The 23,169-nt window shown below is 39.4% G+C and overlaps 1 protein-coding gene across 1 annotated transcript in view; it reads left to right on the forward strand.

The window, feature by feature from the left end:
• Positions 1–23,169, forward strand: part of SPTLC3 (serine palmitoyltransferase long chain base subunit 3) — a 169,486-nt gene that overhangs the window by 66,669 nt on the left and 79,648 nt on the right. The window contains exons 5-6 of the mRNA XM_004697825.2: positions 1,804–1,928; positions 7,278–7,371. Coding sequence (XP_004697882.1) covers positions 1,804–1,928; positions 7,278–7,371 — 219 coding nt within the window. The remainder of the gene's footprint in view (positions 1–1,803; positions 1,929–7,277; positions 7,372–23,169) is intronic.

The following is a 23,169-nucleotide window of genomic DNA, read 5'->3' on the forward strand; positions in this document are numbered from 1 at the left end:
TACATATGAGTTTCTGTGGATTTGTTTCTCTAAAGTACCCAGACTAACACATTATGGTACCTTGGGAGAGGGGTACTGGAGAAACAAATCATAAGATGGAGAAGAGATGTTTCTTTGACCTCTCCCTCATGGTAGTTTTTCTACTTTGTCTAGCCAGCCATCAGATAAAGCCACGTTGTTTACTCTGTTCTTTTCTGGGGAAAATAAGGGAAATATGAAAATAAAAAGCTTGTAAGCCCACTTGTTTTCAACATTAAAATTTGGTCTTTAGATGGGTTTAGGCCACGCCTGCAAAGAAAGCTTTGAAAAGATGTGCTTTGGAGTTCTCAGGAACCAATGGTCTTTGTCAGAAGCTAGAAAAAAATCTGGAACCATGAAGAAAACTCCTCTCTGGGACTGAACGTTAAAGGGAGCCTGTGGGCAGGCTGAGATGCTTGCTAGGTGACTTGTTGAATGGAAGTGGGAGAAGTTCAGCAATAAAGAGATAGGTTGAGTTTGGCCACTGACACCTGTGGGCTTGGTTTACAGGAAAAAGAGGAGAAGAGGAGAGTGGGTTGACTGGTCTAAAGTTCATGATCTAGCACGAGGGGGCTAGGCTTGTTGAGTATTGGTGAGAGCCCATGGTCTAAAGGCAAGGTGTCCAGTGGGTACCCTGTGGAGGCTAAGTGAGGGAGCCCACATTGAGTTGACCAGAACCCGACCAGCTGGAGATTTTTGAGCCTGTGAACTGGTGCATATTGTAGCTGGCTTTATGGATGGCCTGTCTGGATTTGACTTTGCTTATGGATGCGTACTTCACAAGGTTCCAATTGTAATGAAGATTCTTCAAGTTAAAAACCATGATTGTCTCCTCAGAGCACTGGGTTGATGTAAGTGGGCAGTGTGTAAATTGGATACCCAAAACTGGTGGATAAAGGCATGAAGCGGTTGGCTTACAAACTTTCATAGGTGGGGGAACATATTCACAGGATTAAAGTGTAGGTGTTACTGAATTGCAATTGTGAGGCCAAAGAATGATATACAGGTGCCAAGTTGGCAAGGGGTGGATTTATATAGTTAAAGTTTATTGTACCAACCTGGCCAATAAACACATGTGGGGTTAATTGAAAGGTGGAGAAATAAATGGCTTGGTGAGCCTCACCTTTCGAGTGCTCAAGTATCTTGCTTTCTGCTAGTCAGACCAGGGTGCAGCTGCCTTAGCCAGTTCCCTGCTTCAGCTTTCATGGTTCACTTCCTGCAAGATATCCCTGAGGAGAAGCCACATGGACCTACCCTGATGCAGCCCTGGGTGCTGGAGCAGCCGTGTGGAGACCCCTGTCAGCGCTGAGATGCTTACACATTCACTGATTCAGCTTTCCTCCTGCAGTCGGTGTCATTGTATCTGTTTTGTGAGACAGAGGAGGACTTTGTGGATTGGTGTCGGACATATGGGTTAATGTTGGACTTGTGGTCTTGGGCAGCACTGGGTTGGGATGTTTTCTTGATGTGCACTTGCCCTTTATATAAAACTCTCTCTTATACATATGAGTTTCTGTGGATTTATTTCTCTAAAGTACCCAGACTAAAACACATATCATATTTGTGATATTCACATATGTAGTAGTTCTTTCTAATCAATGTGCTGAATTCCATATTCTACCATAGTTAGCATTGGGATTGATTCGAGATTGAACCTATTACACATATCTCTGCTATAGACACTCTTGCACATATGTTTTATAATGAGTACACGTTGGAGGTTGAGATTTAGATCTTGGGCATGTTGAAAGAGAAGGCTCACTAATCCTATCATTTCCTGTGCAGGCACCCTGGACAAACACAAAGAGTTGGAGGATCTTGTGGCTAAATTCCTGAATGTAGAAGCAGCAATGGTCTTTGGGATGGGATATGCAACAAATTCAATGAATATCCCTGCACTCGTGGGAAAGGTGAGAATATGCTGACAACATTGTCTTGCAATATGTTTATTTCTAAGAATTCTAACTCTGAGCAGGTCCTTTAGGAACTATGACTGTAACTTCTTAAGAAAAGCTGACAAATCTGCTTTTGAGCGAATGTTCCATTTAGTCTACCAAATCTCTTCATCATGGTATTTCTGATACTCATCATGATATCCCTAGATATCTACTAAAATTAATGTTCAAAGATGGTTTAGCATAGTTAATTCAGTTATTTTAGGCTCTTGGACCCTACTTGTAATGTAAATAACAAGTATTAAACATTTGCTTGCTTCAAAACATGTTGCCAATGTCAAGTGTTAATTTATTTAGGCAATAAACCACTTACTAAGAATCTACTGGGTCCAAATATGAGGCAAGAGAAAATATGAGACATACAAAAATGATAATATATCTTGCCATTTGTGTACTTTATAATCTAAGAGTGGAAATAGCACATTAAATAGAATGAATACTTTAAAAAAAGTTATGACTGTACCCAGGGAATGTAAAAGAGTTGTCCCAAACCATTCTTGTTGAAGTCTGAGATGCCTGGGCGAAGCAAACGACATTAAAATTGAGCCTTAATAAATAAGCTATTTCCTTAGGATGAGGAAAAGATAGTTCCATGTGAAAACCACAGTTTCTGAAGGAACTAGACTGTAGGACACGTGTGGAAGAAGAAGCCAGTGATGAGGATCTTAAGGTATAAAGCATGCTAACATATTTGAAATCCATCCTGAGAAAAATGGGACATCGGTTAATTCATTCAAAGGTAACAAGTGTGATCATGAGACTTGTGTTTCAAAAATGACTTAAAGTAACTAAATGTGATATATAATACTTTATTGGATTCTTCAACTTAAAAAAAGTAGACGGAAATGAAACAGCAAAGACATTAGATCAGTTGGAGAAATTGGAACTTGAATGGTATAGTAAATGATAGACTAGAATTAATAGCATTAACTACTCATGGCAATAGAATGAAACTGATTCCTGGCATCCTACCCAGAGCAGAACAAAAGGCTTCCCTCTCCTCCTTCATCTCACAAGCAACAGCATGTTCACTTCCTGTTGCATACCCTCCACTTCCTGTATGCAACCTTCCATCTTGTATACCCTCACTAGCCCTCGATGTCATCAAACATGAAGCATCCTCCAGAGATTGATCCCTGCTGAGCACATGTACGAAGCAAGCAAATTAGACAATGACCTATTGTGATCCGTAAGATTTTTATTGACTAACCTTGCAAATAAGTCTGCAGACCTTTCTTTTCAGCCTATGTTAATCCAGATACTCCATTAAACCTGTCCACAACCAGTGACCTTGCTGCTACTTAAAATGCCAATGCTATAGATTTCTGCAAGACAAAAATTACCACAGGACAACAAATTGACAGACAGTTGATGGTACTTGGTGGGACCTTTTTGTTGTTTGAGCCCATTTCAATTTATGCTGTGTGCAACAAAAAGAAACATTGCCCATCCTAACAGTCCTAGCTACATTTGAGTTCATTGTGTAAGTCAATTCAGTGGAGGATCTTGCTTGGCTTTGCTAGGGTTCTCTACTGTACCAAGCACAATGTCGTTTTTCTGCAGACTGGTTCCCTCGGGTGACATTTTCAAAGAACATGACTTTTCCCAACTTCACTGCTAAAAAGCATTCTGGATTCACTTTTTCCAACACATATCTGGCCATGCTTCTGGCAGTCCGTGGTATATTCAATATTCTGTGACAACATCATAATCCAAAGGCATTGCTTCTTCTTTGGTCTTACTTTTTGTCTGGCTTTCTCATGCAAATGATGCAATTAAAAATACCATGGCTTGGGTCAGGGGTAATTTAGTCCTCAAAATAAAAACTCTGCTTCTAAAAATTTAAATAGACCTTTTGCAACAGATCTGTCTAATGCAATACATGATTTGATTTCTTGGCTGCTGCTTCCCTGGACTTTTAATTGTAGATTCAAGTAAAATGAAATCCTTTAACATCAATATTCTCTGTTTACCGTGATGCAACTATTGGTCCACTGATAAAGATTTTTGTTTTCTTCATGTTGAGGTAGAATCCACACTGAGGGCTGTAGTCTTTGACATTCCTCAGTAAGTGCTTCCAGTCTTCTTAATTTTCAGCAACCAAGGTTGTGTCATCTGCAAATTACAGGTGGCAATGAGCTTTCCTCCAATTCTGAAGCTGTGTTCTTCTTCAAAAAGTCCAGCTCCTCAGATTATTTGCACATTTATAGATTGAACAAATATGGTCAAAGAATACAACTTGATGCATACCTTTCTTGATCTTAAACCACACAATATCCCTTTTTTCTATTAGAACATGCTAAGAATGTTACCCCTGAGCATAATTAAGTTATGAAATTAATTCATGATTCACGCAGATGCTGTTATAAAATCAGTGAATCATAAGTAAGCATCTCTCAGATATCCTCTGTTTGCAGCTGAGATCCATCTGACACCAGTAATAAAATTCCCCTTTCCATAGCTTTTTCTGAGTCTGGCGTGAATTTCAGACAGTTCCTTTTCAATATAATGCCGGGGATTTAAGTGGAGAGAAAATGTTTTGAGAATGATGAGGGCAATGAATGTACAAATGCGCTTTACACAATTGATGTGTGTATGGATTGTGATAAGAGTTGTATGAGCCCCTAATAAAATGATTTAAAAAAATATTCTGCTGCAACCATTTTTAATTTTCTTGAGCAAAATGTTACTTGTGTGTAATATTATTATTCAATAATTTCTACATTCTGTTGAATCATCTCTCTTTGCAGCAGGGCAAATACAAATCTACTCTAGTTACTTGGTTAAGATCTGTTCTAAGTTTCTTGGCATACAAGAGTTAGTATTACACTAAAAGCATTGCCTAAAAACAAGATTTCAGGAGTTTGGGAATAATAATTGAGATGTCAACAAATAGATTCTGAATTCCTTAAATCTCATTTTTAGCTGATGTTGTTTAATGTAGTTTGGGGTTTTTCCTTCAATACAACAGGGTACTTGCCACCTATTGAAATAGTTTAACATCAACCAGTTATCTTGGTACTCTTTGTATTCCTTCTTTCTTTTGTTGATGCTTCCTGTGTCTTTTAATGTTTTGTCAGTACAGTTCTTTAATATTGCAACTCAAGACTTGATTTCCTCACCCCCGCAGTTCTTTCAGCTTGAGAAATGCTAAGAATACTCTTTCCTTCTGGTTTTCTATCTCCAAGTCTTTATATATCTTATTATAATCATTTACTTTGTCTTCCTGACCTGCCCTTTGAAATCTGTTCAACATTTCTGTTTCATCATTTCTTCCTTTCACTTCACTTAGTCTAAATTCCAAAGCAAGTCTCAGAGTGTCTTTTAACATCTGTTTTGATTTTTACTTTATTTTTGTCTTTTTAATAACTGTTTAATGTATGATATTCTTGTCATCTCACAACTGATCTGGTCTTTAGTCGTAACTACTCAACATATGAAATCTATGCTTGAGATGATCTCTAACTGCAGGTAGCATGTATTCAAGGCCTCAAGGCCATGATTTTTGAACTTCTGTACTTGCAGTTCACAGACCAACATGCAACCATTACACCATCAGGGCTCACTTTAATTTGCTTTGACTTCAACTTGAACTTTCATATGAACAATTCATGGTCTGTTATGCAATTGGACCTAGACCTTTTTCTGACTGATGATATCGGGCATCTCTTTTGCCTCTTTCTGCAGACATAGTCTGTTTAACTCTTGTGTATTCCATATGGCATGGGTCATTATGTTGTTGAAAAAAGATTATTTGCAATTAATAAATGATTGGTTTTTCCAAAATTCTGTGAAATTGCCAGCATCCTTTCTACCATCAAGACCAAATTATTAATGGCTGATCCTTTTCTGTTCCCAACTTCTGATGCCAATAACTAATAATTAAAAATTCATCTTGAGTGGATGTTTGATTGACTGCAGAAGTTGATAAAAATCTTCAGTTTCTTCAAATTTGGCCTTAGTGGTTGGTACATATTTGAATATAGCCATATTAACTGGTGTTTTTTGTATGTGTATGAATATTATCCTATTGCTGACAGCAATGAACTTCAGGTAGATCTTGAAATGCTTCCATTGATGAATTTGAGAACACTTCTATTCAACTAATCATTCCAACATATTTGCCTATATGGTTGTCCAATTCAGAATGATAACAAATAAATTCTGCACTTCTTGTGTGATAAATGCAGTGTGATTTCGTAATTGAATGGTCTTGTTCTTAGGGCTCAATAGAAAGTAAATGTCTAGAAAATAATGATGGGAACATATGTACAAATGTGCTCGATACAAAATTGATGTGTGGATTTGTTACAAGAGCTATAAGAACCCTCTCTAATATGTTTAAATAAAAAAAAATAAGATAAAATTAGTTGTCTGCAAAAAAAATAAACTATGGTTATAAAAAAATACATGCTAAAAAATTTTAAGTAGAAATACCATGAGGTTTACTAGTAACACACATATGTAAGATGGAAATCTTATATACATATAACATAGTCTACAATTAGGATATGTGGACATTTTATGGCATTTACCACAGACACTTATAATACATTGGGTGCAAAATTATCAAAATATAAGGGTGAATTCAAACATTCTAGGTGGTCACAAAAGACCGCTATAGTAAATCCACTATAATTCAGAAAAATTATATTTTTATATTTTAAAATATAAAAATGGTATGTTTAATATGTGTGAGTGATTTTACAATTTCACATTTTTATTTAAGAATACTTCACAAACGGATAAGTAGTAAATCATATTAAATTGTTCTTCTTACCTCAAATAGAGTTTCCATATCAGTCCTAAAGCAGTGATGGTTCTCTCTCAGTAGAATGCTAAATGCATCTGAAACAATAGTTTAAGTATCTTGCAAAAATAGGTTGATCCATCACACTCCCTGCTTGTTGTCGTACACTACAATCACCCCAAATCATCCAGTACTGGACCCAAGTGCACATCCAGCACATCCACTCAACAGTAAGCCATGCTTCCTGTGAAGCACCAGTTCCCTTGACACTTAGTAGGGCTTAACTATGATCTTAGATGAACATCTTTGCTGAAACTGTTTGTAAATAACGTATGTAAAAATGTAATGCTTTCAAGCACTACCCACATCTACCAGGTAATTATTATCCAAATTTTATTCACCCAGGCACTGGGTTAAATTCTTGACCTTTCACATTTTGATGGGAGTTTTGGGGATCTGTTGCTCTACATTTTGGAGTACTCTCCTATCCCCACAACATTTTTTCTTTGATTTTACTTAATCACTTTTATTTTGTGTGCTTATTTTCTACACAGGGATGCCTCATTTTAAGTGATGAGCTAAACCATGCATCTCTTATTCTTGGGGCCCGACTATCAGGAGCGACCATAAGGATCTTCAAACACAACAGTGAGTATCAAAGTGGTTATTCCGCTTGCTCCTAGAAGAAAGTAAAAGATCATTGATGGAGTTTTTCCCTTGCTTTCAAACTGGGAACTTAACCTAAAGCACACCAAGTGTGAAATTGCCAATAAATTCTGTCTGATTTATTGGTGTATCTTTTCCAACACAACTATGTTTATATTCACTACTGTCTTGTTAACCTCTAGTGACCTGGAACCAATGGTTGAAATGCATCAAACAGCCAATGTATTAAGTGTAACTCAAACACATTAGTGTCGCTATTATAAGTGGTCTGGCAGTGCAGTTGCTGACAACATAGTTGATCTCTTAGGACTGCCATTTAGTTATTAGGTGTACTGTATATCTCCACCTTCTATAAATCTGCCTTGGGAAAGTTTGAAGATTTAAGTATGTACTATAGTCAGGTAAAAGGTGATCTTGTTCTTTAGTATAATCCCTCCCTTGACTCTCGCCCACAGAATACTCACATAACCCCCCACAAAAATGTTGTATCAACTTTGCCACCATGTCCTTTCAGGCTCAGAGCTTTGTGTTTAGGTGGTTTGGTGGGAGCAAAAGGCCGTATCTTCTTTCGTGGTTCAACAAGGTAGCACAGATTAGGAATTACTTTGATAAAGGTGGCAACGGCGGTCTGAACTCGCTTCTCCAGCTCTGCACTTGGATAGCTGCATTATTGGTGTAAATATGAGGGGCTTCAAAAATTCCTGATGACGTTCCTTATCTTTTCCTTCTTTTTTTCTGTGAACTTAATGACATTCCCTCATATTTCTTGCACTCAACTTCATCAACTGTAAAATGAGGATGATGTGTAAGGATCCTCTTGGTTCAACCTTTTTCTCTAATTCGTCATCACACACATACACACAGTTGCATTCTCATTATTTCTTCTCACTATCTTTCCTACTTTCCTTCTCACTACCACTTTTCCCAGTTTCTTTTTGTGCTAGGGGCTTCCCCTCCATTATCCAAAGGGATAACAAAGATGGAAGGAAAGAGAATGATGAAAGATTGTGAGCAAATTATTCCAGTCCAGGTCTCCCCAATTAACAGCAATACCAAACCAAAGGATGAGAGTCCCATGTAAAGATGAAAGAAATGCTAGGGGGCAACCTATATTGGTCCTTCTTTTGCCCAATCTGCTTACATTAAGATGATACCCAAGAAAACCCTATGTTGCAATTTTACTTTGCAACCCATGGGGTTGTGATGAGTTGAAATCAGCAGAACTGCAATGAGAAACAGCAAGAGTTGTTCTCATGAAAATACTCATGGTCTAACTCAGCAGTTCTCAACCTGTGGGTCACAATCCCTTTGGGGGTCGAATGACCCTTTCACAAGGGTCGCCTAAGACCATCGGAAAACACATAAATATTTCACAATATATAATTTCATATTGTTTTGTGATTGATCACTATGCTTTAATTAGGTTTATTTATGTTCAATTTGTAGCAATGAAAATACATCCTGCATATCAGATTTTTACATTACGCTTCATAACAGTAGCAAAATTACAGTTATGAAGTAGCAGAAAAATAATTTTATGGTTGGGGTCACCACATGAGGAACTGTATTAAAGGGTTGTGGCATTAGGAAGGTTGAGAACCACTGATTAACCTATGCTTTCACTGAAACACCTTCTATAGCTATGTAAAGGTGAATATTCTGGAGTGGAGTCCAGGGCTAGATCCTGAAAAACCAGATTAGAGGCCAATCAGACATAGAGTTCAACTATGACATCTAGCTCAATGTTGAATTAAGATACCGTATATACTCTGTCTAAGCCGAGTTTTTCAGCACATTTTATATGGAGTTTTTGTGGTAAAAATAGGCGCCTCGGCTGATATTCTGGTCAGCTTATACTCGAGTATACACAGTACTCTATATAGTAGTTTTGCAGCAACACTCAAGCTTGGTTTTAGTCTTTGAGAAACAAAACAAAATCCAGGCCCATTGCCATTGAGTAAGTTCTAACTCATAGCAACCTAATACCGGATTTCTGAGGCTGTAAACTTAATACCTAGGAGCAGACAGTAATCCTCCTTCGTGGACAGAGAAGTTGATGGGCTTCAAGTGCTGGCCGTGCAGTTAGTTGTCCAGTGTGTACCCAGGAGCACCGCCACGTTCCTTAGTCTTTGAAACTAAACCGATCTCCCTGCCACCACATTGATGCTGACTCACAGTAACCATATAGATCAGTGTAGAACTACCCCAGTGCATTTCCAAGACGGTAACTCTATGGGAGTAGAAAGTCTGATCTTTCCCCCACAGAAAGGCTGGTGGTTTTGAACTGCTGATCTTTCAGATCACAGCCCAACATGTAGCTATGATGCCATGAGGGCTCCTTTAGTCTTTGAAAAATCAGGTTAACTCCCTTGCCTGCTGTCTCATTGACAGCCGAGCTCCACATTGAAGCTCAAATTCTTTTGCCAGCTTTGGGGATTTCTGTTTGGCGTTATAAGTGTTGTCGAAGTAAGTTCATTAAGAGACCATGGAAAATGCCTCACGTGGTAGCATGAGTGTGTTGTGGACTTTTGATTCTTCAGCATTCAAGGGAATATGTGATTAAAGGTTTTTCCACTTTGAAAAACATAAAAACAATAGTTGGCAATGACTCTGCTCAAGTCTGATCCATGTATATGGATAAACATGATAATCCCACTAACAGGAAAAAAAAATTTGTTACCTGTATGAAACTAATTGTCTAGGTATTGTCAATATTAACCTCTTATTCTCCATTATACTAAGGCCAATAATGTATTGCTTTAGTTGTATAAAAGATACAGCTGGAAAATGCCTATGAAAGTTCAAGGATTGACTCCAACTCCAATTTAATTGTATGCAAGTGTTTAGGGTGAGGCCAAGTATGTGCATAATCTTCAGAGTTCATCCTATGATTCTGATGTACAATGAGGGATAGAAAAGGGAGAATTGTGTTTTCCAACCTCCCTTAGTCTAGGCAATCTTAGAATTGTGTTGGTGTGCTTTGGGACGTATCTCCAGGTAGACCCTGCCATATTAACCAGCTTCACTCTTCCCTTTACCATTCAGAGTTCTCTCATATACTCCTTAAGTTGACAAAGGAAATTAAAAAACAAACAAACACGAAAAGTAACCAAAGACATAATTTACCAAGCACTCAGTTTGGGTCAAAAAAGAACTAGTGGTTCTGTGGGTTAAGCAGTGAACTGCTAACCTCAAGCTCAGCAGTGCAAACCCACCAGCAGATGAGGCTGTCTCTTCCTGTAAAGATTTACAGACTCGGAAAACCTGAGAGCACTTTGCTGAAAGTCAGTATCAACTCAACGGCAGCCGGTTGGTTGGTTTTCGATATGCTGATTCAGACATTGCACTTGGTCTTCAGGAATCTGTCAAAATAACATCATACCTGAGAGCTTACAATAGAATGGAATCCTCTTGTATAAATTAAAACCAAAGAGGACAACCTCCAAAGTTTGGGAAAGATGTGGAAGTGCTACAATTCCCATCAGCTTCTAAATCAAGCCCAGTGTCAACAAGTCGATTCCAATTCACAGCAGTCCTATAGGACAGAGGAGAACTGCTCCCCAGAGTGTGCAAAGGTGTAAATCATTAAGGGAGTAGACAGCTACATCTTTCTACTGAGGAGCTTCTAGTGGATTCTAGAACAAAAACACAAGAGGGCTACCCGCAATGACAAAACACATGAGAGATACACCGCAATATGATCAGGTCCAAAGTGAGACTCAACCTGCGACTGCTGACTTTGTGGAATGTAAAATTGTGCATTTTCTTTTTCGAAAACTCATCATCAAAATCTTATTAACATAAGCATATACCTACCCTATGAATCAACCATTCTATACCCATGTATTTGTCCAAAAGAAAGGACAGTTAATACACACACATACACACACACCAGAGAGAGAGAGAGAGAGAGAGAGAGAGAGAGAGAGAGAGAGAGATTTTCTTATACAAGAGTGATAATACGAGCTTTATTCATAATAGTTAAAAATTGAGACTATTCCAATTGGCCATAAACAGAATTGCAGGGGAAGGGGGCATGGAGTAGCAGATTCATGTAAGGAAATGCTACTCTGTAACAACAGTGGAATAAACTGATTTCTACAACACTGATGAATCTCAAGAATTATCTTGAGTGAAAGAAACCAGATACAAGGAGTATATGTCATATGAATACATTTATAGTAAATTCAAAAACAGACAAAACTAATCTATGGTGATAAAATGCTTTTTATTTCCGGTTTCTCCTTTATTTTAATTTGTTTTGTTTAAATTTTTTAATACTTTTTTAAAAATAATCATTTTATTGGGGGCTCACACAAGTCGGCACAATCCATACCTATATCATTTGTGTCCTGCACATTAGTACATATGTTGACTTCATCATTCTCACAACCCCTGCTTTCTACTTGAGCCCCTGGTGTCAGCTCCTCATTTTCCCCTCCCTCCTCCCTCCCCCTCCCCATGAACCCTAGATAATTTATAAATTATTATTATTTTATCATATCTTACCCCATGCAACGTCTCCCTCACACACTTCTTCGCTGTCCATCCTCCAGGGAGGGGGGCATATGTAGACCTTGTCTTCTGTTCCCTCTTTCTCCCTCACCTTCCCTCCACCTTCCTTATATTGCCACTCTCTCCACTGGCCCTGTGGGGTTCATCTGTTCTGGGTTCACTGTATTTCCATTTCCTATCTGTGCCAGTGTACACCCTCTGGATATGTAAGATAGAATTGGGATCATGGTAGTGGGGTGGAGGAAGCATTTAAGAACTAGAGGAAAATTGCATATTTAATCGTTGCTACACTGCACTCTGATTTGCTCCTCTCCTCCCCGCAACCCTTCTGCAAGGGGATGTCCAATTTCCCCGGATGGGCCCTGGATCCCCACTCTGCACTCTCCCTCATTCACAATGTTATGATTTTTTTTTTTTTTTTGTCTTTCATGCCTGATACTTGATCTCTTCACCACCTTGTCATCTTATAGGCTGGTGTGCTTCTTCCTTGTGGGCTTTGTTGTTTCTCAGTTAGATGATCCTTTGTTTATCTTCCAGCATGTGGGACCCCAGATTCTATGTAATTTGACAGCTTGGCACCATCAGCTTTCTTCACCGCATTTGCTTATGTACCCGCTTTGTCTTCAGCATTCGTGTCGAGGTAGGCTTGTGTGCTTCTTCCTTGTGGGTTTTGTTGTTTCTTAACTAGATGGCTGGTGTGCTTCTTCCATGTGGGTTTTGTTGTCTCTCAGCTAGCTGGCTGCTTGTTTATCTCCAGGTCTTTAAGGCTTCAGGTGCTATATCTTTTGGTAGCTGGGCACCATCAGCTTTCTTCACCACACTTGCTTGTGCACCCATCGTCTTCAGTGACTTCAGATGTTATATCTTTTGGTAGCCAAGCACCATCTGCTTTCTTCACCACATTTTCTTGTGCACCCATTGTCTTCAGTGATCATGCCAGGCAGGTGAGCATCTCAGACTGCCAAATTGTTAGAACCAAGCGTTCTTGTGTTGAGGGAATACTTGTGCAGGGACCCACTGTCCATCTGTTTTCTTAATACTCAACCTATAAATATATGTACATAGATCTATTTCCCCCTCATCATATATAAATATATTTACATCGTTTGTGCTTTTAAAAACTGTTTTCTTGGGAACTAATACAGATATCATATCATTCCATAGTTCAATCGCATTGAACAGTAGTGTACAATTGCTACCAGAATCAATTTCAAAACATTTTCTTCCTTCTTGAACTTACTCACGCCTCCCCCACTGTACCCCCAGGAACCCCCATTCTACTCGTTGTCTCTGTAGGTTCCTCCATCCTTGTTTTCATACACCAAAAAACAGAAACACATATAACAAAAACAATATTAATGGAGATGGTCAATAAGTCTCTGTACCATAAATTAACAAGAAAGTCTCTAAAGGGAGTTAAAGGCAATTAAAGAAACATAGATCCATAGATCCAGGAGTGGCTTGGGGGTTCACACTAGATCCTAACTCCAACTTAAGAATAATTCATTCTTACACCATGGCCCCGCTTGATACCCTCAGGAAGGGAACGCAGAAGATATGGATACTATAGCAAAATTTCTCTTCTAAGAAGAAATTAGATGGTGCTCAGTTATCAGATAAAACAGCATCTGGAATGTTAACAATGTTTTCATTCTCTGGTTGTGGGGAAGGGAATTGGTTACACTTTCTGGGAAGAGATCAAATTTTAATATTTTAATAGGATTGATATTCATATTTGTATTGACTCAATAACTATGTATTTCCTTATACATAATTTTCACCTAAAATATCATTCTTACCAAAATTGAAACCTGCTGTCATCAATTCTCTGTCATAACTATAAACATATATACAGTATATCTGAAATTTAAAACATTGTTTAGTAATAAAAGACTACAAGCTTTAACCCAACCATTTGTATTCCCATTGCATATCTTATTAGCATATAACCAAAACAATAACAACACACACACAAACTGCCATCAAGTTGTAGTCCAACATGTGACCCACTAAGACACTAGAAATTCTAGCTGACTCAATTACTATGTACTAGGTTTCTATAGCTGTAAATCTATATATTTTTAAGTAGTAGCAGCTTTTATTTTCTCTTTAACTTTTTTATTATTAAAAACTTTTATTGGGGGCTCTTACATCTCATTACGATCCATACATTTATCTATTGTGTCAATAAAATTTGTACATATGCTGCCATCATATTTTCAAAGCATTTTCTTTCTACTTGGTATCAGCTCCTCATTTTCTCCCTCCTTCCCCCACCTGCCCTCCCTCATGAAGTCCTGATAAGTTATAGATTATTATTTTCATATCTTACATCACCCTCTGTCACCCTTCACCCACTTTTCTGTTGTTTGTCCCCCTGGGAGGGGGATTATATGTAGATCATTGCGATTGATTCCCCCTTTCTTCCCCCCCCCCCCACCTTCTCCTTATCCTCCTGGTATCTCTATTCTCATTGTTGGCCCTGAGGGGTTTATCTACCCTGGATTCCCTGTGTTGTGAGATATTATCTGTAGCAGTGTACATGCTCTGGTCTAGCTGAATTTGTAAGGTACAGTTGGGATCATGATAACGGTGGGGAAGAAGCATTAAGGAACTAGAGGAAAGTTGTGTGTTTATCAGTGCTATAATGTACCCTGACTGGCTCATCTCTTCCCTGTGACCCCTCTGTGAAGGGATGTCCAATTGTCTACAGATGGGCATTGGGTCTCCACTCCACACCCCTTCCCCCTACCCCACATTTACCTTGTGTGTAGTTTTGTTCTGGGTCTTAGATGCCGGATACTTGATCCCATCGACACCTCATGACCACATAGGCTGGTGTGCTTCTTCCTCCATGTGGGCTTGGTTGCTTCTCAGCTTTATGGCCACTTGTTTATCTTCAAGCCTTTAAGACCCCAGATGCTATATTTTTTGATAGCCAGGCACCATCAGCTTTCTTCACCACATTTGCTTATGCATTCATTTTGTCTTCAGCAATCGTGTTGGGAAGGTAAGCATCAAAGAGTGCTGGATTATTAGAACAAAGTGTTCTTGTGTTGAGAGGGTATGTGAATGGAGGCCCAATGTTTATCTGCAACCTTAATTTATAACATATAGGAACCAATAGAGAGGTCTGTGGGGCAGACCCTAATCCCAACAATGTGGAACCACCCCTCCGCCCACCCCCAGGAGAATGTACTTCAGAGGATAGCACTAAAGCTACAGCTTGGAGAGAGGGGCACATCTGATTAGAGTACACAGGAGAAACAAAGAGGGTTGTAGAGCAAGGGGAACACATCCTGGCCCACCAAGACCCGAGATCGATATTCCTGCACAGAGCAGACAGTGTGCAGAGAGGATCACAGGGCCAGCTCCACCATGAGACACAACATCCTTCACTGTACCATAGCACTACAGAGGACAACACTGGACACAGATTGTGGGAATTGTGTACAATCTGACCCCATCACACTGGGGCAAAACACTAAGGGCATGCAACAGAGCAGCAAGGAGAGCAAAGTGATGAAATCCCCAGGGAATAACAAAAATAGATTTTGGAGAGAGTGTGGCACCCCATGGGACTCGACTGGAAAATACTCGAAAAGGCCAATAAACAAACCTTGAACTATTTATAGACTTTTCCATTTTTGTCAGTGGCTTTCTTTTTGTTGTTGTTATTTTGGTTTTGGTTTTCATTGTTATTGTTTTGTTGCTTTTGTCTTCCTTGTTTGGCTTTGCCTGGTTGTTGAGCTTATTAATGTCTCTGCATGGCTATCTAGATAAGATAGATGGGATAAACAATTTGGAGACCAAAAGAATGGGACCAATGGTTCTGGGGGGATATGGGAGAAGGGAAGGTGATAGAAAGGAAGGGGGGTTGGGGGAACCAACCCAGGGACAAGGGAACAACAAGTGTACTAAAATCAATGTAGACAAGGGAGTAGGATGCTTAATGGGGCTTAATCAAGGGCAATATAGCAGCGAGGAATTACTAAACCTGAATGAAGACAGAACATAATGGTGGGAAAAGAAGAAAGTAAAAGGAACTAGAGGAAAGAACCAGGAGGCAAAGGACATTTATAGAGGTCTAAATACAGGCATGTATATATGTAAATATATTTATATATAATGAGAGGGAAGCTGTAAATCTTAATTGGAACAGATAACTTCCTCGTTTCCCTATGGAGTAAGTGTTGGCTTTGAACCACCAACCTGTGCTTAGCAATCTAATACTTACCCAATAATACCACCAGGGATCTTTTATTAAAATATAGTCCTAAATAAATTGCTTAACATTTCTAGACTTCAGTTTACTTATTCTGAAGATGAGGATAATCACAATACATGATACATAATATGTGGGAAAGGACATGCAAAGCACCTAGGACAGTGCCTAGTAATCGAGATTGCTGAATAATCTGTCGCTGCGACATAATTAGTATTGTATTTTATGGTCATCATCAGTGCCACTAAGAGTTAGAAGAAAATATAACGCATGCCCAAAAGAATGCCCACGTCATTTTCACTTTAGAAATGGTAGAAAACAGATGGGATTTTCAGTGAACCTTGTATGATTGATAGAATTCTAATTGTGAGTGAAAGAAAGAATATTTCTAGCAGTAGAAATAATATGAAATATGTGGAGAGCAGCAATAAATCTAGTGTGGGATGAGTGTGAGATTTAACTACTAAGGAACACTTCCGAAACTAATACTGTAGACAGAGAATGGAAAACCAGTAAGGCATATATAAACTAAGAAATGCAAACAAATTATAATATATGTACAAACTAAGACATATGTTCTTCAAGAAACACCAAAAGGCACATTCCCAGTTCTATTTCATATCATGATCCTGGGTTAGCTTCCACAAAGCATTTAATAACTTTTCCATGTAGCCAGTGAAGATAGAAACAAACATGAAACTTATGTTGAAGTTTTATATAGTATTGGTGTAACAGAAATACCACAGTGGATGGCTTTAACAAACAGGATTTTGATTGCCCACAGCTTAGGACACTGGCAGTGTAAATTCACGGTGCCCATTCTTTGGGAAGATCTTCCTCCTGGCAGCTTTGGAGGAAAGTTTTGTTAGCTTTCTGCATCTGTGGGCCTAGAGTTGCTTGAATATCTACATATGTCTTGGCATCAATTTTCCTTGGATCTAGGAAGTCCCCAACACAGAGATGTAGGTCCAAATGATGTGATTTGTTCCCAACTCTTCTTTTAAGTCTTATGAGGTCAAAGGTGTTACAGCTTTTACATGAAAACCTCTTTCCTTGGATGAAGGTTGGGATGGGATCAAGGGTGTTGCATCCACCCTTAATTCTCTTGCGCCTGATTGGTTTATTATTTATTGGTTGAAGTGGAGTCATTGCATAATTACCAAATTACATCATTACATATCTACCATACTACTGAGTATCATGACTCAGACAAGTTAACACATATTTTGGCAGTGGTACAGAATAAAGACCTGGTAAGAAAACACTGCTTTGAGGACTAATGATACTAACCGAAAGTGGCATTTTTTTCACTTGCTATTTACCACGGGTTGAATTGTGTACCCACCCACCAAAATATGTGTTAACTTGTCTGGGTCATGATACTCAGTAGTATGGTAGGTAATTAATGATGTAATTTGGTAGTTATTCCATGACTCCATTCCAAGGAGTAGTTCTATATAAATGACCTAGACTCTTTTTACCCAACAGTTATATCTACCCAATCACTATAAAAATTGGGAAAAATAGGAGGGTGGCTGAGACTTCCAGGATAAGCTCTTGTTAGTCTACATGGAGTTGAGAAACTTGAGAGCCCACCGAAAGAGATCAGGAAGAAAAGTAGGGCTTGGCTAGTGCTTCTTAATCCTCAGTTTCCTGGCATAGTAGGACACCGTGGCCCAAATGATGCCAGGCTCTGGTCCAGCGATGTCTAAGACATGCCGTTCTTTTGGTGGCCCATGAGGTGGGGGAACATGGAGGGAAGGAGTGTTTCTCTGCTGACTGGGGCTAAAATCTGAGATCAAGGCATGCCATTGTCCTCCTTCTAGCTCTACAGTTGTGCACATGTTACTCTTACCCCTGGACATCTGGAGTGGCTGTCAACAGCATGAACACATCAGTGCCGAATGTCTCCATGTTCTTGTTCAATCTCACATAAAACAATTGAGCAGAAACTATGCAATGAGGACATTTCCATGCCGAAAACTACAGCAAGAGCTTTATTTTAAATTCCAAGTGGATGGATGAGGTCCAGCCTTTAGACCGTCCCATGTGTTCCAACTGCACAGAGATTGTGCCAGGGACACAGAGCAGTTTAACCTGCTTCTGGTTCAGCCCAGGCCCCATCAGACAGCTACTGGTATTTTCTCCTTCAGCCTCCAACACAATAATAATTCGAATGAGATTACACCCAGAAGGGAAAAAAATAGACAGAAGAAACCAGGCAACGCCGTGATCAAAACTACTATCACTGATGAGGAGCATTTGAGCCCTGTATGCCTTCACATGTGATGCCCCAAGAAAGACTCGGCATCATTTAACGCAATTTTCAGAACAGAACGAATGATTTTATTCTAATCACGGAGAAACGTTCATCTCTGGTACCCAGAGCCCTCATTCCCACTCACCGGCATTCTTAGTCTGACTTTGAAGCTGCGTGAACATAGTCTCCCTCCTACTGCATCTCCATCGTGGAAAGCAAGAACACCCCACCTTCTGAGGAAGGATTATTCCCATGACCCTAGACTGCCTTCTTTCTTTAAAATTGAGGGAAAGGAGTAGTATGAAAGATGAGAAAAAATAAAGTTATAAAATGTCTGGCATTAGTTGCTAACTATTCCCTTCATGCTCTGCTGTTCTTGGGAAAATATGAAATGTTTCCGTCAGTATGCAGTGATGTTTTTTGCCCTTAATAAGGATCAGTCATATCTGTATTGGAAGAAGTACAAACAGGATGCTCCTTAGAGACAAGGATGAGGAAACTTCATCTGCACTTTTGACATGTTATTAAGAGAGACCAGTCCCTGGAGAAAAGCATCCTGCTTGGTAAAGTACCGGGGTGACAAAAGCAGAGATAGACCCTCGACAAGATGGATGAACACAGTGATTTCAACAATCGGTTCAACCATCTGAGCAATTGTGAGGATGGTACCGGACAGCCATTGTTCTGGTCTCTCGTATACAGAGTCTCAGTGAGTCAGAGCCAACTAGAAGGCACTTATAACAACAGGCAACTACTCATACTAGAATGACAATGTGTGGGCTGGTTACAGATTTTGTAGAAGATGTGAAGTTGCTTAGGAGGTATGTGGCCAGCCCAGGAAGCAGCAAATAACTTGCAAGGTAGGTTCTTGAGGATTGCCACCTCAACTGGAATGCCTTAGCCTTGAATCATGGCATTTCAGTGTGTTCTGGTCCTTCGCTTTTTCCCCACCATGCTGTGTTGTCCTCTGCTTATACCTTAACTCCCTGACTTTGGCAAACAGAAAGTTTTATTCTTATGTTATCCAGCACCAGTGGATACCCTTTGTTAGGTAAAGCACCTGTTAATTCATAAGTATTCTGTACCCTTGAATTATTTTAGATAGGAAAGATATACCGAAAATGTGCTTAAACCTGCTCCAACTATCATAATAAGCTGAGCCCTGTATGAAGACTCACTGCTAACTTCAAGCTCGTCATTATTTCACCCTCTCTGTTTCCAGTATCAAATTTCTGGATTACACAAATGGTTAAATGTTTGGCTACTAATCCAAAGGTTGGCATTTCAAATCCACTAGAGGCATCTCAGAAGAAAGACCTAGCAATCTACTGGCAAGCGATCAGAGCCATTGCAAACCCTGTGGGACTCAGGTCTATTCTGAGACACATGGTATTTCCATGAGTTGGAATAACTGCAACACGCCTTCTTTTGTGTTTCTGTTTTCCTTCCTAAATCATAAATAGAACGCAAGTTCTGAAAGGGAACAAAATCAGAACACACAAAGGACAACTTTCCTTTAAGGAAAAGTGAGCCTCTGAAGAATACTGTTTTGTTTTTTTCAAAGTTAAATTCAAAACAAGCCACTAGAATCCTTTGTCATCATAAATTACCTCTTTCAAGATAGCAAGTGTGGACAATACATGTAGTTATCACTATAATTATTCAGCATTATTAGTGCCAGGCACTATAGTAAGCACTTTACATAATTAGTTCCTATGATTTTAACAGCTGGGATACATCATTCTTATAATCATCCCTCTTGTTGCCGAGAAAACCAATTCTCAAATACATTAAATGACTTGTCTAAAGATCACGTAGGGAGGAAATGGCGGAAGTCAAAATGTAAGTTCTTCTGGTTTTTTGTTTTGATTGGTTTTCTCCCAGGGGAAAACCCTGAAGTATGGATTTAAGTGCAAATTTCCTTAGGTGATCCCAGAAAGCACCACAAGTAAGCTGGGAATGGAAAAGAGGAAGCCATCATGAGAGGCTGTGCTACCAAGCCGGTAACCACAGTAGACAATTGAAGCTCCATCCCGCTGGAAGCTCTGAAAGCCAGGGTGTAGGCGTGTCTCCAGGTGAGGCGGCTGGGACATTTATCTACAAGTGTGCATATTTATATTCCTGGTTGATTGTTTCCTGAATATGTTCCTATAGCTCAAAAAGAAGTGAAAAATAAAAATTATTGGACAGAGTAGGGCCAATATATGCAATAACAAGCTAGGTGAAGGATATATAGGTAGGGCATAAGCAGCATTTGCTACCATGCTGAAGCACTGGCAAAGCCTAGTTAATGACAGGGCCCATGTAAGAGCCAAAAAGCTGCGTGGATTTCTGCACCTTTCCATAAACATAAAAGTCAATCCAGTGTAGGAATGCCTGCAGATGAAGTGGCTGGGACCTTTGTCCACCAATTTACATATGTCTATTCCTGGTTGACTGTTTCCCACTCACGTTGACTATGTTCCCACAGCTATAAAAACAAAACAAAATAAAAGCTATTTGACAAAAAAATGGCTGGTGTGTGTAAGAAAGACGAGTTGGAGGAGATAATAGGCAGGGCATAAAAGTCAATCCAGTGTGAAGACCAATGAAGCCTTATCATGTTGGCAGTCTGTGTTGTCTTGTCAAATACTGCACTTTGGTCTCCAGAGTCTCTCTAGTGCAGTATTCAGAGTATTTCTTTGTGTGCTCGGTGAGACCAGCTTGTCTTGTGACTGGCTGGGTGCCAGGAAGCTGGTCCTGGAGTTCACTTTCACAGGCTGAGCTAGCGTCAGCTCTGACAAGGGATCACCACATGTGTTCATCACGATTTTGAGGTGCTAGGCGAGAACCCCCAGGAGGTCGTTGGATGCCTTTTAGAAACACATCTTCGACGAGAGGATATGAGGATCCTCAGCCACCCCAGTGATACCCAGTCACACAATCTATTTCCGGGATAAGTTTGCACTCTCTAGAAAAGCCAACCTCTTTCCGAGATTTGGGGAAGTCAGAAGTTAGTTCTATTTTCCCAGAATCTGCCCCTTTTTGTAGCCGAGTCTAATAGACTTTATATAGAAAGGTCAGTTAAAAAGTATAGCTATTAGGGCTTCCGTTCATATATTCTTGGGTTGGCTTCCAAAGTGTGTGTAAACATGTTGTGGTCAGCGGACGGTGGAAGGCAAAGGCTCTCAGTTACACACCTGTCTGAGTCTCAGTAGGGTGCCTTCACAAGACGGTCCAATTGAAATAGTGGCATCTGAGGGTATGTGCTGGGCTAGTTAAATTCAAGGCTGAAAGGTCATCTCAGAATCTAATAGAGGCAGGTGTTTTTCGTTCTTTTGTTTGTTTGTTTTTAATTCAAAAGGGGTAATTTTGATTGATTTTCTTGAAGGATGCAGGATAATCATGGAAACTTTCTTAGGAAAAAAGTTTTAAGACTACTGAAAGCTGCATTGGGAAGGAAAAGACCAGGAAAGTTGTTGCATTAAAGTTTTTCTACCTTGACAGTGAACCTTCTCATTCTTCAAGGCAAGGGCTATCCTGTGAACATTTCATTGAGAAATCTTACTCCATCCACCCAACAGCTCTAATCCTTACCCTTGAGGTTTCTTTGTTCATAAAACACCGTTTGAATCCCATGAGGAGGTCAAAACTTCCAATGGAATGTGGTATAATTTGAAGAGCACAGAATTTTTTAGGGAAGGCCTCATAAGGGAAATACCCCCTTCAGAGATAGAAAGACCTAGATGGAAGATAAGTGAAGAAACAGCAGCTTCATATTTTGCAATTTTTTTTGTTTAAGCAAAGCTTCCATGGCTTTATGACCATTTTTTTAAATTAAACTCATATATTTCTTGTGTACACAAGTTACCTGGGTGCTTGGTTAAAATCCAGACAGACACAGGTAGACTTTGGAAGACCTTGAGATTCTGCTTTTCTGTTCACCAGTAAGGAGATGATGGCCAGGTGACCACACTACCAACAGTAAGTTTTTAGGCAACTCACTCCTCAAGTGAGTCACTAAGGCCTTGTTAATTTAGTCTTAGAGAAAAGACATTGTCTCTTCAGCAAGGAGAGTGGCCACAGGGTGAGAGGTCTGGACAAGTCAAGAACTTGGAGCATTTCTTGTAAAAAAAAAGGAAGATTCAAGGTTATGCTTATAGTCAATGAAAGGCCAAGAAAGAAAAATAAAGGATCCACTATTTCTCTACAGATTGAAGGCAGCAAGGGGTCGTAGGCTCCTGAACTAGATTATTTGCTTTAATACGTGAAAATGATGCTCCACATCTTTGAATGAAGTTAATGGCATTGAGTCCCTGCTACAAAGAGACACTGAGGCTTTCTGCTCCTGTAAAGAAAGATGTACAGCCTCAGAAGCCCTGTATAGAGGTTTGCTATGGGTTGGAATTGACTCAGTAGCCATCGGTTGGCTATTTTGGTAACTCATTTTAGTTTCAATAACTTCTTTATCCTCTTTTAATTGTTTATGATCACCCAATAGCCTAAAGGTTGATGGCTTGAACTCACCTAGTAATGCCCTGGCAAAGGCCGCAGCAATGTGTTTATATAAAGATTACAGTCAAGAACATGGTCATCTGAGTTGGACCTGAACTGATGCCAATAGCCTTGGGTTTGGATTTGGTTTAGGGGGTGGGTTTTCTTCTTGATTACAGAAAGTAGAGGCACAAGGTGATAAAGCAACTTGCTTAGAGAAGCTAAACTAGTAAGAGCCAGAGCTTGAATTTAAATCAAAGAGTCTGGCTCCAGGGATCCAGATTTTAATCTTTTTTTTTTTTTAAAC

This window comes from Echinops telfairi, unplaced genomic scaffold (genome assembly GCF_000313985.2).
Source record: "Echinops telfairi isolate 266 unplaced genomic scaffold, ASM31398v2 ScPeMD7_5592;HRSCAF=6446, whole genome shotgun sequence".
Classification (NCBI taxonomy): domain Eukaryota; kingdom Metazoa; phylum Chordata; class Mammalia; order Afrosoricida; family Tenrecidae; genus Echinops; species Echinops telfairi.